The sequence below is a fragment of the Micrasema longulum genome, unplaced genomic scaffold (assembly GCF_059751315.1).
Source record: "Micrasema longulum isolate JH-2025_06_02 unplaced genomic scaffold, ASM5975131v1 h1tg000044l, whole genome shotgun sequence".
In the NCBI taxonomy this organism is placed as follows: Eukaryota; Metazoa; Arthropoda; class Insecta; order Trichoptera; family Brachycentridae; genus Micrasema; species Micrasema longulum.
Window position 1 is genome coordinate 364,124 of NW_028277251.1, and position 16,882 is coordinate 381,005.

The 16,882-nt window shown below is 34.4% G+C and overlaps 1 protein-coding gene across 1 annotated transcript; it reads left to right on the forward strand.

Moving 5' to 3' along the window:
• The first annotated feature begins 1,554 nt into the window (after positions 1-1,554).
• Positions 1,555-16,658, forward strand: LOC148285268 (uncharacterized). Its single transcript, XM_088227643.1, has 8 exons — positions 1,555-1,628; positions 4,170-4,299; positions 6,172-6,338; positions 6,458-6,545; positions 9,632-9,815; positions 11,699-11,817; positions 12,333-12,599; positions 13,475-16,658. The coding sequence occupies exons 2-8, from the start codon at positions 4,204-4,206 to the stop codon at positions 13,550-13,552; spliced, it is 999 nt and encodes a 332-aa protein (XP_088083769.1). The 5' UTR covers positions 1,555-1,628; positions 4,170-4,203; the 3' UTR covers positions 13,553-16,658.
• Positions 16,659-16,882: the final 224 nt, after the last annotated feature.

A 16,882-nucleotide genomic window follows, 5' to 3' on the forward strand; every position in this document is an offset into this window, starting at 1 on the left:
TCAATAAAATTAATGATGCAGGGGTAAGGTTGAGACTCAACAAGAACATCAGCAAAACAAAGCTCGTGGTATTTAGCCACCAAGACCATGCACAAGCACGTATCACGTTAAACGGGGCATGTCTCACTTTGAAATTGAGAGAGTTGACAAATTGAAATATCTTATAAGTGTCCAAGTTGTAAACATCAACCCAGAAACCGAAATAATATTAATAAAAGTTGCTGACTGATAACAAAGTCTGAGAGATGTCTTATCCGTAGCAAGTTTTTAGGGGAGAGAAGAGCATTACGATGAGTCACTGCACCTAACCATAAAAGGCAAAGGAGAGGGTCAACGAGGTGTGGGCAGACGGCAGATTTCCTAGCTCCGGAACATACAAGACTGAACGGGGATTAGAACAGTCGAAGCCTTGTTTAGAGCTGCCCAAGACAAAGCCACATATCTATTACTTTTAAGTGATAGAATTGACGTCAGGAAAAATCTGACATGACACATGAAAAAGAAGAAGAATATATACATATATAATATATTTTTATCTGTTATGTCATCCATAGTGTTGAAGTGCTTTATCTGTTTAGTTTTTTATTGTTTACTTTTTAGCACGAACACCTTACAAATTTACTATTATGCTCAATGTTTGTTTTTGTAAATTAATTGATAATTTTAAGTTGTCAGAATTTTACTCGTCCATGCACTTTGTAGCTGCCAGACGATTAGTAATCTAGCTTCAATAGATAAATGTTATCAACTATCAAATGTACACATTTAGTAAATGAGGTCTAGAATTCCAACCGTCCATGCGCTCAGTAGCTGCAAGACTTGTTGTTATCTAACTTCTATTTTTATAAATTTGTTTGTTATATATTTTTTTTTAATATCACTAAATCTCTTAACTTTATTGTCAAATAAAAAAAATAAATGTTTATAGGAGCTAGATTTCTTATTGTCTATGCGCTCTGTAGCTGCAAGACGTGCTGTAATCTAGCTCCTGTATATCATAATTGGAGACGAGGAACAAGAATTCCAACCGTCCATGCGCTCTGTAGCTGCAAGACGTGGTGGGATATTTATTTATTGTACAGCGCCCTTGAGATGATTTTCACAAAAACGGCGCTATATAAATTATCCAAATATATAAATATATTTATATCGGCTGCATTTTCACACTTTAAATACAAATTTATTATCTCAATCTACAAGAAGTAATAGTAAAAGAGTTTCATCATCATTCCCTTTCCGCATTTAATGGTGCATAGGGCACTGGATTGGTACACCAATCCCAGCATATCTCGATCTATTTTGTTACATGAAGGTAAGGTGACCAAGTTTTATCACGAAGGATATAAATTCAATATTAGAGAGATGGTATTAGATACCATAAGAATTTCTATAATTCGGAAGCAACTTTTGATGGGTAATTGTTACTTTTTACCCGTCTACAAATGTATTGATTTTATTAAAATTTTATTATTTCGTCATATATATTATTTCAAAGCATAAGTAAGAACTTTAAGGGACTCGAAAAATTAGTAATGGCAACATTAAAATAAAACACAATCTTTGCAAAACCTAACCTCACCTCTCTTCCGACGAAGCCACGAAAAATTCACTCGCCGAAACAAAATCCGGTAAATCGAAATTGCATTACATTACTTTATATTAAATCACGTTTTTGTGTTTGCTAAGTGCATCTTATGATGAGTAGTGCCCATTGACTTAGATAATCCCTAAAACAGTTGTTTATTGTCTGTCAAAACGATTATTTGACTGCCGTAAATTTCAGGGGAAAGCGTTGTTTGTATACAAGTTATATGTTTGGGTTATTTTATATTGGCTTTGTTTGTATAAACGTATTTTTAAAATTGATATTTGCAATACGAAATTATTGGAAAGAGTATTTTATTTCGCTAAGCGACGCATCGAAGTTTTGGGGTGCTCCATGTCCGGCGATTGATATATGCACGTTTTGCCGTTTTAAATCGATTTACATAAGAATTCCAACGCTTAGTCGCGATAATTATCGCTGATTTTGTTGTTAATAGTTGTTTTAATAGTTAATACGTGTTATTTTTCATTTTCCCGCTCGATTTGAAGACTCTAGTTTCATTGACCTTATTCCATTATTGGTCAGTGGGCAAGTTAGCTTGAAAAATGCCTTACTAAAATTACTCCAAAAAGGCCCCTAAAAAGGCTCTAACAACTTATTAAACATACTAAAACTCGTAATAATACTTTTCGCGACATATTTTTGATATTTTTAAAAAAATATTTCGAGTATAATTTCCCTAACAAAACCTAAAGAATTTGTGTTAAGATAAGTAGATGTCTGAAGAAAATAATATTATATTAGTCATTTACTTATATTGTTTTTAAAAATTAAGTTTTATTTATTTTAATATCCAAATTAAAAAAAGACAATTTAGTTATAACCGTCAAATTATCAATACTAAAGTGTCTGGCCCTGGTAAAAATATTTGGGTATATTTAAAACGGGGGTTTATGAGAACTTGGCATTTACAGGGTTGACGACCTCACTGATTGTGTAACATTCATTATTCCGCCCAAAAAAACTCAAATATATTGCGTGATAAAATAAAAATGGTGTGAGTTAATTGTTCCAATTTTGAATGAAACAAAAGCATAGCAAAAAATAATTCTAAACACAAAAGCATAATCAATAATATTTTGAGTATGTCCAAATGTTTGTAGACAGGTTGGATTTTCTCTCTAGGGAGTTATTTAAATCTAACTAATAATAATAATAGATATTAAAAAGATTCATAATAAGAAAAAATAATAATTGGCCAAATAAACAATATTTCTTTTAGTCCGCTCCAGTCTGGTTTTAAAGATTGTACCCATCTCACTTTACACTTTCCACCTTTAGAAGAACAGCATGACAAAAAAACTTGGCTTGTTATCTCCATATGCTTCCACATGATATAATATTTAGTCATTATTCCCTTTCCGCGCCCAATGGTCCATAGGGCACTGTATTGGACACCAATCGCAGTGTGTTGATCATTTTTGATACGTGAAGGTAAAATGATCAGTCTTATGCTTCAGGTACCAGTCAACAGGCTATGACTACACACCACGAGGCCGGCATAATAATAATAATAATAATTGGCTGATTTATATAGCGCCATTTTTGTGAAAAATCACATCAAGGGCGCTTTACAATTATATACTTAAACTTACATTCTAACTAAGCTAAATATTATATTTTCTGATTTAAAATTAAGGGTATGATAAACTAAAGAAGTTAGATTTTAGTTGGGATTTGAGCTGACTGGGCCTGTCGATGATTCGTAAGTTCGAAGGCAATTGCTTCCGGGCAGAGGGGCCGGCAACGGCAAAAGTACGATCTCCGAATCTAGTGTTTGGGCAGTTGATTTCGACAAGTTTTCCTCTGCCTGAATCAAATGCTGACCTAAGAGTAGATTTTCTTTTACATATATTTTCCCTAAAGCAAATGTGCAATTTAGTAATCACTGTTAAAATAAAATAGGATAGAATTCATTAGTTAATAATACCTTGATAAAGAAGCCTGTGTAGCTTTGAAATCGATGCATAGAAAAATTATTGGTTAACATGCTTGCAAGGCAAGCAATTGCATTTTTTTTAGAGTTTTCGTCCATATTTATGTTTAAGTAACATGTATTCTTGGCACATATATATATATATACTTTATATTTGTATAATAACAATTTTTAATTTCTTACGTTCGATTAGCTAGGCATTTATAATTAAATAGTTTTAGTTTTTTTTTTTGTGTTATTGTTTTATTAGTATAGGACTACTTATGCTCTAAAAGATAAAAAATCTCCATCTTAGAACAGGCTGAGCCATGTTAGATGGAGACTATCATAAACAGAGAACACTCCGTTTTCATTTTGTATTAATTAGTTTTATATAGATTCCCTGTTATTAAATATGTATACTCATTTAATGCAATAAATTTATAAAATAAATATTACAGTATGATTATCTGTGTTTACATATAAAAATGACAGTTTCTTTATATAGTAAAAATTACATCTTTTTATTGGTGATTTTATTTTTAAAATATGCAAGTGGTTACATCCACAGTACACTTTGTTTGCTTATTGCACCCTTGGGTTTTAAATGCATCTTTTGTTTATATAAACCTATTTTTAAAAATTCAGGTTCCAGTTGCCCGAGTATTTAAGTGATAACAAAATGGCGGCCGTGCAACCAAACGAACCCGTGGCCTCGGAGAATGCTGCCCCCGAGAATGGAGACGCTCAGCCAGCGGCGGGAGCCGATGATGGACAGGTATATTATGATGTGATTGCTCGAGCAAATAACCATTACTTATTCTTAGAGCACCTTCACACCTTGCTGATTGAACCTTTCCGAGACTTCTAGATGTAGGTTCTGCAGTGCAGATGAGGAAACACCTATGAACATTCTATGTGAATGTGATGCTTTACATCATAAAAGGAGCATCATTCTCGGGGGACCACTGGTTAAACCTGAGGATGTTGAAGAGCTCGCCCCCTACCTAACAGCCCGATACTTTACGGATCTGGGCTTGGAGAGGCAGATTTAGCAAAATGTCAACTCTCGCCTTCCACAGTATTTTTATTTTTATTTATTTAACTTTTTGTACATAATGTTATTTGTACATTGGTGGGCTTATTGCCAAATGGCAATTTCTTCCAACCAACCAATAAAATAAAAGTTTTATTTTTATAATTCAAGTTACAGAACATATTCAGTAGAAAAAAAAGATTAAAAATCTAAAAATATATAAAAATAGAAATAAACAGAAATAAACATATTTGTTTATAAATTACCTTAAATCAAAACTATTACTCAATGGGAAAAGGGAAAAAATAGGAAAAAGGAAAGGAGGAAAGATTAAGGAAGAGAAAGGAGATGTTTCTTCAGACGTGATTTAAACGGAGATAGTGTAGTAACATCTTTGATGGTGGATGGGAGATGATTCCACAGTCGAGCCGCATGGACACTATGAGTTAGAGAAGAAAGAGGAATTGTGGATGGGTATTAAGAGAGTGCCTTAAGAATTAGAACGAAGAGGTAAACCATGAACTGATAAGCGTTGAAAAGCACAGTAGCCAGGCTCTTTATAGACCTGGGCTTGGAGGGGGAGATTTAGAAAAATGTACGCTTTAGGTGCCAGTCCAGGGACTATAAAATATTATGTTGTAAAACACATTTTTAAATCAATATTCCATGTCGTTAATCAAACTCGAGACCTCTTGCATCATAGGCAAATGCACGGACCTCTACACCACAAATATTTACTTAGGTCATGTTTCAAAATTATGTAAAATATTTCCCTTGGCACGGGACCCCCCAATTTTAACTAAAAAAAGTAAATGCAAAAATTTTAAAAACAGATGGAAGAGTTGAGAAAATGTAGACATTTAAATGTTACACAGTGTGTAAAATGGCCACTTAAACAGCCAATGACCGGCCATAAGTCTTGTAAATGTCTAAACTTCCATATTCCCCTCTCAAAAAGGTTTTCCCCCTGTTTACAGATTGATTGAATATTGTATTTTATTTGACCATTTAAACACTTATTTTCTCGTTGTCTCTTCTTCTTGCGATGCCTTGTCCCCCAGACCTTGGCGATCACTACAGCGAAAGCATCTCGGTCATGTGCTACTCTTACATTCTGCAGCCAGGACAACTGCTTATTGCCGTAGTGATTTCTGGGAAAACAAAAAAAAACAAACAAATAAAGAGAAAAAAAAAAAAAAAAGATGACCAGAGTGATTTCCCGTTGCCTTTTCTGGTGGATTTTTCTGTCGGGATTACCTTCCCTTAGCTGGTTGGTTCTGGTATGGAGGTGCCAGAAAATAGCCTTTCGCGACGTGGACGCAGTTGGACTAGTCAGTAGTGTTGCCGGTGGAATGCAACTGGGCGTTTGCAGCATTTTATAGAATTACACCCTCCAGCAGATGTGACTCACTGTGACCCTACTGAAGGAAACTTATTATTTCGAATGTCTTACAACAATTTTTAGGATCGCACCGCAGGATTTATATAAATCTGATATTATTAATAATAAATATAATAGGACCTTGCTTATTGAATTTCCTTAAACTTTGGAATAACTTACTCGGTATGATGTAGGTGAAGTCTGTTGATTACAAGAACTGTTTACTTCGTCAGGTGGAGGGCGGGGCTGCCGCCACTGAGGAGGTGACCAAGGAAGAAGCCAAGAAGCACCCGACTGGACGCACCGTAATAGTGCGTAACATTCCTCCCAGCATGCTGTTCACCTACCAGGAGGACCTCAAGAACGAGTTCTCCAAATACGGATCCATCGGATACGTCAAGTAACTATCTCACTTCTTCCCGATTTCCCTACATAATTTGGGCAGTCCCTACGTATGCTATCAAATCTGCACTCTGCGTGGTTTACCAAAATATGAATGCAATGTTTTATTTTTCCTAGGCTCGGCGGTATCACCGTGGATAGCAATACAGTCAACCCGACTCTCACGGCGTTCATGAACTTTGCAGATCCTGAATCTTCAGACAAGGTTTGTCATTACAAAAAACTAACATCAAAATACATTTCATCTCGAATCCCTATTTTAAAAAGACAGAGTTGTCGGAGAAAGTCCAGAGAAGGGCAGCTAAAATGGTAGTTTCTCTAAGGACAAAACATAAATGTAGAGTCAATGTTATTTCTACGCTTTTTTAGACTCGAGATTTTTTACATTGACTCCATTTCTCCGTAGGTGTAGTCTCCCCTCTCGGGCCAATTCACTCGCTAAAATGTGACAAAAGTCGGACAAAAGATTGCGGTTTGTTGTGTTTTGTTAAATTTGTTTATTTATTTAAACGCCTTGTAGGATTTCACATGTTTTACATACATCTTTACATATAAAGACGGACATGTATTTTACACAAAAGTAGCAAAAAATATAAATTAATTAAGAGGAGCAAGAATAGTAAAAAAATTAATTTAAAAATTATCTTTACATATTAGTAAAAAATATATGGGTATGCATAATAGTACATGCATATATTGCAGTGCAGAGAGCAGAAATGCATTTGAATGTAGCTACGCAAAAAAGCAGCAGGTCCACGATTTAGAAAAAATTTGATATTGGTGTTATCGGGTGCTGTAAGGTCAAAACTGTAATAATTACCTTCTGAAAATAGTGTCAATCGCAAAAACAGCATTTCTCAGTTTGCAAAAACACCCACAGCACTAAAAAAATCTGACGGTACTTTAAAAATCATTAAAACTGGTCAAATACATAATTAGATTCTTGTTTGTAATATAAAAAAAATGAATGAATTCATTGTTTATCATTTGTCAAAGTCAAAAACATTCTAACTTGTTTACATTTGATTATTCACTCGTTTCATAAAGGTGCTACTATCTCAGTTTCACTTTTCTATGGCTGGCTGCTTTCTGCATAACCACGTTAATTTTTTCCTATAAGTTATATAAAAAGAATCTTAAAATTAGAAGAAGTTAGAAAAATAATAATAAAATTTATCAAACATAGTATTATTTCGGTATTTAAATTTGAAGATAGTAAATTATTACACTGCCTTTTAAAATTCAAAAGTGTTATACCTTAACCACTGGCGTACGTCTGAGAGACGTCGGTGCGATTGGTTTTGCGTCCTATGTTTTCGATATTACCCTGCGTTCTTCTTTTAAACCGATTTCTTAAATAGGGTCAAAGCACCAGTAAATGACCACCCCTCAGTAAATGACCACCCCTCAGTAAATGACCATTGGTTAATAAAACACAATATAATAAGAATTGCTACATGTGTCCAGTCAAAAAACGTTAAACACTAGAAACTATGACAAAAGCAGTAGGCGGACACATCTTTTGGTAAGAAACAAATCTATCAGTTTTGAACTGTGAGTTGTCAAAATGTAATAGTGCGTCTTCCTGTTATTGTTCTGAGATTGATAGTGTTTTTATAAGGAAAGGTGTGGTTAGTGTTTTATTTGATGCTATTTCTTATGCAATTCTTTGAATATATCCATATTCTAATGTGTTCGGGTGTTTTATAATGTTATGACTCCACTACTTTGGGAACTACACTGGCTACGTTTTCCACAGAGGGTCGAATACAAACTCTCTTGGCTTATGTATAAGTCACTGCACAACTCTGCTCCGGAATATCTAAGGGAACTATGCATTCCAGATGAACTAGCTGACAGGCGTCTCACGCTTAGATCAGCTACGTCTACGGCGAGAGGAAAGTTATTATACCTCTACGCACTAAATTTAGTGAACGCGCATTTGCGGTCGCAGGCCCTATGGCATGGAATGCTCTCCCAGCAGAGGTGCGAGGCTGTGAATGTGAAGTGATGTTTCGGAAAAAACTTAAAACCCACTTGTTCTCTAAATCATTTGAATAAATCCGTAACATGTGACAACAAAATAAATTGTTTCAATTAAATTACAAATTTAAAAGCTTTAATTAAATAAATTTAACAATAGAATCACCATGTAAAGCGCCCTTGAGGTATTTTATTACGAAAGTGGCGCCAAATAAGTTATCCATAATTATGATGTAACTAAATCTGACTATTATTTTTAATTCACTGGTGAGTCTGCTATTTTTTTTAGAGTAATATTAATTATAATGGTAATACTCGTATTTCAAAAAAAAAGTAAAAGTACTTTTAAAAGTAAAAATTAATGTTTTTTTTATTGTTTTATTATTTTTTTTGTACGCTTAAATAATGAAATTTATACCTTTAATCTGAATTTCACTACAAGCTGAACCTTTAACGGTCATTCATTGGTGCCTTTGACCCTACTTAAGAACTTGGTTATATCAATGAGGAACTTCAGCCCTACGGGAAATTGGATACAAAAAATGTTTTCTGACGTGGGGTAAAAATTAGAGCATTGTAAATTGTAAATTGTACTCCAAAGTTTCTTGAAAATGTACAGAAAAAATAATAAAAAATATTTTGATAAAAACGCACTACTTTAAATGACGTCACTGGTTCATGTGAATCAACCTATGATCTGAGAGCTATGGAAGATTTCCGGTCTGCTTGTCGCTTCTGGACCAATGGGAAGAACTGAATGAGAATAAGCGGAAATGAACCTCTGACGTTACACGCGGAGTTATTTCAGAAATACAAAACTTTGAAAAATCGTAGCGCCGATAATAAGATATATAAAAATTAAAAAAAAAAAAACACTGAACTTCCTCGTTCTATATCATCAATTCTAATATATAAAAAAAAACAGGTTACATTAACACATACATCTCAGAGACGTAAGTTAGAGTATGAGCAAGTAAATAAACATTCGTGGTTGAGGGTTAAATATGTCTATATAATTTGCGTATTCATTTGCAAACCCATGAATTCTGATTACTGTAGTTGGTTGTAGATACATTTACAAACAACATAGAAGAGTTTATTAAATTGGGTAACCCGGCCAGGAACTCGCAAGTCAATTAATTGTAACAGTCGAATATTGAATTCATTATTTTAATTTATGTCTGCCCATCAAAGACAAAATATATAACTCAAATTCGGAAATATTTCCTCATCACTCACTCAATGTTTTTACTGCCGCCTTACCGACGGAGTACCGGTGATGACGATTCTCGCAATTCATGTAACCAGGCGATGGAGAGCAACGGCGTGCTGATGGGGGGCAACCAGCTGCAGCTGCAGGTCCTGCGCTCCGGGGAATTCACGGCCGTGGTGAACAACGTCCCGGCTGTCATCAGCGAGGAGGCGCTCCAGTGCATCTTCGCCCCGTGCGGGCAAATCAAGAAGATTGTCAAGATCCCCGCCAGACCCACCGGTAATAAAAAGACATTTAATATTATTTTATTCTTGGACGGATAGCTTTGTATCAACACTCAACTTTAACATACAAATATATTACAAAATATAATAATAACGTATCCCTAACTCTATGAGGCCAAGAGCCCTGTGTTGAGTTGGGATACAACATAATGGAAAGTGGAAGCGTACACATTATTTAATAATAGCAAAAGTAAAAAGTTATAATTATTACATAAACATATATTTCAATAAGCATATGGACAACTTACTCAATAGTATATAAATCTATGCAATATCTCCCAGCAGTCTCCTGCAATAGTCTCTTCCCTTGGCAAAATTCAAACATGTTCACTCTTTCTGAAAATGGCTTTCGTTTTGGAGTACTCAATATGTTCATCCAGGTCATTGAACACTCTTGGGGCCGGGTGAATCTCACCCACACGATGAAGGTTTCGGCTCTTTTACTTCACAAAAATCGACAGATGGGAGAGTTGAGGAAATGTGAATGTTTAAACATAGGCAGAATGGTGAATGTTACACAGGGTGTAAAGTGGCCGCTTGAACCAGCCAATGACAGGTCATAAGGCCTGTAAATGCCTAGACTTCCATATTCCCTTCTCAAAATGTTTTCCCTCTCTGTTGGGACAAATTTAGAAAATCATCATGTTTGATTTCGCATGTTGAGTGGTCATATATGAAGCAAAATGTAAACGCATGTAAAAAATAAGAATCCCTAAATTAATCACTCTAATGGGTAGAGGAGATTTAGAATAAACCCCTGGGTGAGTGTTTTGCGCTCGATGACTACTCTGGTGAAAATCCTGAAAGGAAAATCAAACAAGTTCCTCGTTGGTTTGGACATGTAGAGCGAATGGACAGTGAAAGAACAGCTAAAAAGATTTACGATGCGATGTTGACGGATGTGTAAATCGAGGAAAACTGAGAAAGACATGGCTTGACCAAATCCAACAGATCTGTCAAAAGTCAGAATAATCGATGCGCGTGCATGAGAAGATGTATGTATGTAGAGGAAGTGAGATCTGTTTTTAAAGACTGAATGTGGCAGACTATCCTCTCTGTCTTCCCTAACAAAGCAGCGTGTTGGTTTGTTTTTTTGTTTGTTATGTAGCTGTTGGGACAATTGCCTTTTAGAGCCCTCGCTGAATTTTTTTACTGTTACCTTGTGTAACCGCATAATACTGACACCAGGTGACAAAAGTGTTTTAAAAGGATTTTAAAGAGGTCACAGTGATTTGTATTCTTAAAATACGCAGGAAGAAACATTATTGGGTACACCCACAAAATTAATGTTTTAAAAACTATTTTTCGTAAATTATTTGTCTTAATTATTGTTAATTAAATCAATTGCAAGAATTTTTTTTATTTAATTTCAAATTTTGTTAGTTAATGGAAAGAGCTATACAATGTTAACTGATTCTCAAACTAACGACTTAATTTTTTTTTTATAATCAGTAAATATTTTTTACGTAAGCAGTGTTGACATAAGCATGATTATGTCAAGAAACAGTGAAATAATAAATTTAATTTTATACATTCCAACTTTACGATACTCAAATGTTGCCATGTTTGCAACAAACCCGATAATTTAGAAGTCAAGTTCTTACAAATAAAGCCGTATTTTTAACTGACAATGTTGTTATTATTATTGTAAAAAATTGTATTCTGAATAAGTTTCAATTAATATCTCACTTTTTTTAGATTTTGCCGTGTTTGCAAGTAGTACCCTCAATAACAGAAGACAAACTTTGTGGTTATTTATTACAATAAACTAGATATAAAACAACCACTTTTTTTTCTGACTGTTTTCAAAGCTATATATTTTTTTATGACTTTCACATGTTTACACACACAATAAAATTATTTTTAATTTATTTTCAGCTTTCGTTGAATTCGAAGATGAGGAGAGTTTGAACAAGGCTCTCTCGCTGAGTGGAAATCTCTCCATGAATAATACAGAAATCAACTTACACAAACAGGGAACTGAGATCAAGCCGAAGGTAATGAATTTATTCAAATTTTTCACCGTAAAGTCAACAATTTAACCCTAAAATGTCCATGTACAGACTTCCTCATAATTAGTTACATCAATTGTAAATATGTACATAATTATTTATTTATAATGTAAAAAAAGTAATGCTATACAGCTTTTATCATTATGAATATGAAAATAAATGTACACTTGAATACAGAACACCAACGTCGGTCGTATAGTTACTGGTCGATTATCTAATGCTGGCGCGTTTGCAAAAATCTGAATAATCGTATGGTATGACATATATTATGAAAATAATCTCTGTCTCTCGCTCAGACGCACTTATGAGCCGAACATAGACAACTATTGCTTTGTTAGTTGCTAATATATAGTATTAAAATATACACAGGATGCTTCTATGTTCGTCTGAATTTCGGTGCGATTCTTAATGGTAAAAATATAATAATATATATTCAATGTTATGGTATATCGTCAATAATTGCTGGTCTTATTTGTAACTCCGTGACTGATCGTGCGCAGGCCGACTCCAAGAACAAGCTCAGGAAAGCCAAGCTGGCCGCCGCCAAGGCCAAGACAGGCCCCGCTCCCCGGGGGGCGCCGGCGGCAGCGCGCGGACGGGCGCCGACGCGCGGCGGCGCCGGACGCGGCTCCGCGCCCCGCGGGGGCCCGACGGCCCGCGGCCGGGGGGCCTCCGTGCGCCCGTGGAACAACGGCAGCCAGCCCTGGGGGGGCAGCCAGTACAACAACCAGTGGGACGACTACGGGAGGAACTACGATAACAATTGGGTAAGGATCGTTCTAACACATATTTATTTATAATACCGTCGAACTCGGTTATTACGAGGAAGACAGGATCTACTGAATTTGCTCGTTGTACCAAAGAAAAGTTTTTCAAATCCAATTGGCATCACATATTGTCACTATTGAAAATTATAGACATACCTGTACAAATTATAATGGACTCAGTATGGATGTAGACATTTTTAACTGCACGTTGCATTTGTACAGAAAATTTCTTCATGGGGTCGATTATTTGGGATAGTTGCTGAATGTACATCTTGAGTGGTTTGTGCAGCGATCGGTAATATGTTAGTCCCCCATTCAGATTTTATTACTTAGGTTCTTATTTCAAAAATGATGTTTTTAAACAATTTAAGAGTTTTCGCTCAACCGTTAACAATATTTTTGTTCGGTATGTCCGAGGAGAAGCTCGTTATAAAAGTGAATAAATGTATGGAGAAAACCACACTAAAATGTCAACTAATGTTTCCTCATTATATCCGAGATCTTGCTATTTCCGTGATCCTTATAACCAAGTTCGACTATATTCAAATTTAACAACAGAGAGGTTTGTGTAGCTTTGAAACCGGCCGGTAAAAACAAAGTCCCTAATAATAAATAATTTGTAGAGTTTTTTCTTTTCTTTTTGATTTACATTAGATTACTGTTCATTTTATGTTCGAGAATATTTTTTTACTTACTGTGATGTGAATTACTTGTGAAAACCTGTAATTGGCTTATTTGTAATTTGTTTTATATTTAAGATGAATATAGCTGTTGGTTATACAAATAAAGAATAAAAAATCCACCAGTTTCATTTTGCCCCTCATCTTGAAATAAGTGTATAGTGTGTAATTTATTCTGTATTTTTGTGTCTCCAGGGAAATGGTAACTTCAACAGCAACGACGGCCAGCAGTTCAAGCGGAGGAAACCAAACAACTGGGCATGGCAGTACTAAAGTAATTCTCTTCTCCTGTAACCAACTTCTAGAACAATGTCATGTTAGTGGAGCGCGGGTTCCAGCATTCAAACTAATATCACACCGGTAACTTGCACTGAACCATTTCAAACTATAAAAGGGAACATAATTTTGCGTTATTCTTTTTATTTACCTTTCTCCCGCCCTCGATAACAACGAAAGCCTGAGAGATTTACCGATTTACTCCACTCGAACTTTCCATACAAAACGACATACCAGATTGTGGTCCGATGTTCGTGCGGCGGATTTAAACCTCGCCCTCCCATCATTCAATATATTTCGATGCACCGATCGCTGCGCATATCGATCATCTAATACATAAAGGTGAGATGATCGGGAACATGTAATTCTGCAGCGTAAAGCTGTTTTTTTTAAATCGTTTCCCGGGAATCGAACCCGGAACCCGAGCATGATAGGCGGACCCGCGAACCACTACACTACGAGGCAGACTTATCTCCGCTCAATTATCTTGATCAGGATGTTTAAGATTTTGAAAGTAGCCATGGAATGAAAAACTGAATTGCGGTTCTGAGTTGATTTGTTGTTTTGTAATCGGTCACTCGGTATAAATTATTGCACTGTCAAAATTTCACCCAAATACTTCATAATATTTACTTTGAAAATTTGAGTTTATACCAACAAACATATGTAAATTTCTTACCTTGATTGTAATGCGGGTTCTGTTCTGTCAACCCTGCTGATTGCAGTCACAATGATCGATGATTGTAAAATTTAAAAATATGTATGTTTAATGTAGATTTTTCTACGGAAATTCTCAGCGAGACTCGCCCGATAAAAACATCTTTCGGGACAGTTTTCAAACGCAACTATCTTCGCTTTTTTCTTTGCAATCGATCCTCAAATCGTATTTATTTCTAGTGTCACTTTGGAATCATTTTGCATTTTTTTGACGCTCGGTGCTAGAAAAATTTAAAATCCTCGCTTTTCTCCACCCGTTAGTTATTTTACAAAACTTGATTTAAATTGAGAACAGTCATGAAATTAGCTTTTCAAATTAACATATTACAACGCAGGTGAAGAACGTTTTAAAGTAAGGAATATGAAAATCTAGGCATTCAGATCTTATGACCTGTCTTTGGCTAGTTTAACATTCACCTCTTTGTCTATGTTAAGCCATCCATATTTATTCAATTCTTCCATCTGTTGATTTTTGTGAAGTCAAAGAGCCAAAATTCTTATTTGAAGCGCTGTGAGATTCATCTGAATTATGTCACCTACAAGGCGACGCCAGAAAATACTTTTGTATAATTATCACCTGCTTGATTTCTTAAGCTTTTTAAAATTTTAACATTCTCAATTTGAATTAATTTATTATAAGTACAAATTTCAATTCATTCCCAGTTAAATCCCTCCAATTTGAATTCGGAAATAGAAGAGGAACATGATAAAACAAAAGAACACGATTTCTGTGTCTGTCTTTTGTTTTTTTTTTTTTTTTTTTCATCAAACTTAGATAAAATTAGTTGAATTACTTGCAACATTTATTCTAAATTCATCTTTGTTTTTATATTACTGCAGTAAGAACATTATTTGTGGCGATACATACTTATTTTTTAATTTTAGATTACAGTTGGGTATAATTATAATAATAAAATTAGGCAGAAGACTGTTTCTTCTTCTACACCATCTATAACTCCACTGTTTGTGACTTTTTGGTGATAAAATCCATCAATTTCATTTGGGTATTTTGAATATTAATTTTATGAATTAGTCAAATAATTTAATCATAATTTTTGACTTGGATAATAATAAGCGAGTTTGCTTCAAATCATGATTTTTTTAAATTAATTGAATGAATTTTAATTTGTTGACAAATTTGCCCAAAAGGTTTTACATCATACTATCAACATTATTGCATAGTAAATTGATGTAATTAGATACAGCAGTGGTTATTTGATAGTATTTATTATGAAATAAGAGAAAATTAGGTGTATTTAAGGTAATTTGATCGAAACTCATTTAGTTGACATTAATAATTCATTTTAAAACGTTCCACGTGCATGCAAATTGACTCATCTTGTATGGAATACTACCCTTAATCAAATCTCACTCTGCAAATAATTCAGTCCTTTACTTTACAACTTTTAAAACGATCAAAAGTTTTTTTAAGACAATATTTGTGTCCTGTTCTATTATAAGCAATTCAAGACACAAATTGTAAAAGATCGTTTGTCCTTTTTTAAAAGCTATCGTAGTTAGAAGTAAATGATTGTTGTGACGTAAACATTACATTAACAGTATTTTATCTAAAATCATACATGGCAACAAACAGCATACAGTTTATTCAATTAAATTCCTTTAAATGACCAAATGCAGCCGTTTTTAGTGCTTTTTCCCTGTCCTCCATTTCCCACAAATATGCAGCTCCGTTTGGCTAACAAAAATCCGTAGCATTACTAAAATCCAAATCGACAGATTACACGTGACAATAAAAATGTCACACCATCTTTGTTTGTTTTATGTTTTTCAAATTAAAAATACAATCACTACGATACTAAATTGAATGATAGAAGCAAAATTTATTTTTAAAAATGGGACGCACTCAGGGCAAACAACACAAAAACATTTTGTTTATCAAAGCTATTAAGAATAACCGGCAGAATCTTTACATTTTCAAATATTTATGATTTTTAAATATCCATGCACCACATACCTTGACAGCTCAGTGTCTTCTAATGGGATTCTTGTATGTTTGAGGGAATTCGAAGATGTCTCCTATCGAGGGTTTTTACCGGCAAAACACAATTGCAGTGGTCAATTTGAAATGTGCGTGGAGCATAATATTAATATTATATTGTACCATGTAAAATACAATATAAACAGCTCGAAATTTCACATCCTCGTGAAATGTGAGATTTTAGATAGTAGTGAAGTGATTGGAAGTATTTTAATCATTAAAATCTTAACAATATGATTTTTTGCAGTGGGTTGAAAGAGAATTGTGTCGTCACAAAATAAGGATTTTAAAAATATAAATTTGGGTAACCATTCTTTTAGATTAATTTTGATTAACTTTTTATGTGATGTGATTACTTCATTTGTATTAATAAATACATTTCTAAGATATTCTTCTTTATTTCATTTAACCCTTACACCCCCTGCTCAATTAAATCTTGGTGCCGGATAATTATATCGACAAAAGATAGTTGAATAACTGATGCGCCATAAAATTAATCTTGTGGGAGTCTTTTAAAGTTATTATTTCAAAATAAAGATGAGCGTAACTTTTTATTTTTAATCAATTCCAAAACAATTTAGGTAACTAAATATACAGATTTGTATATGGAC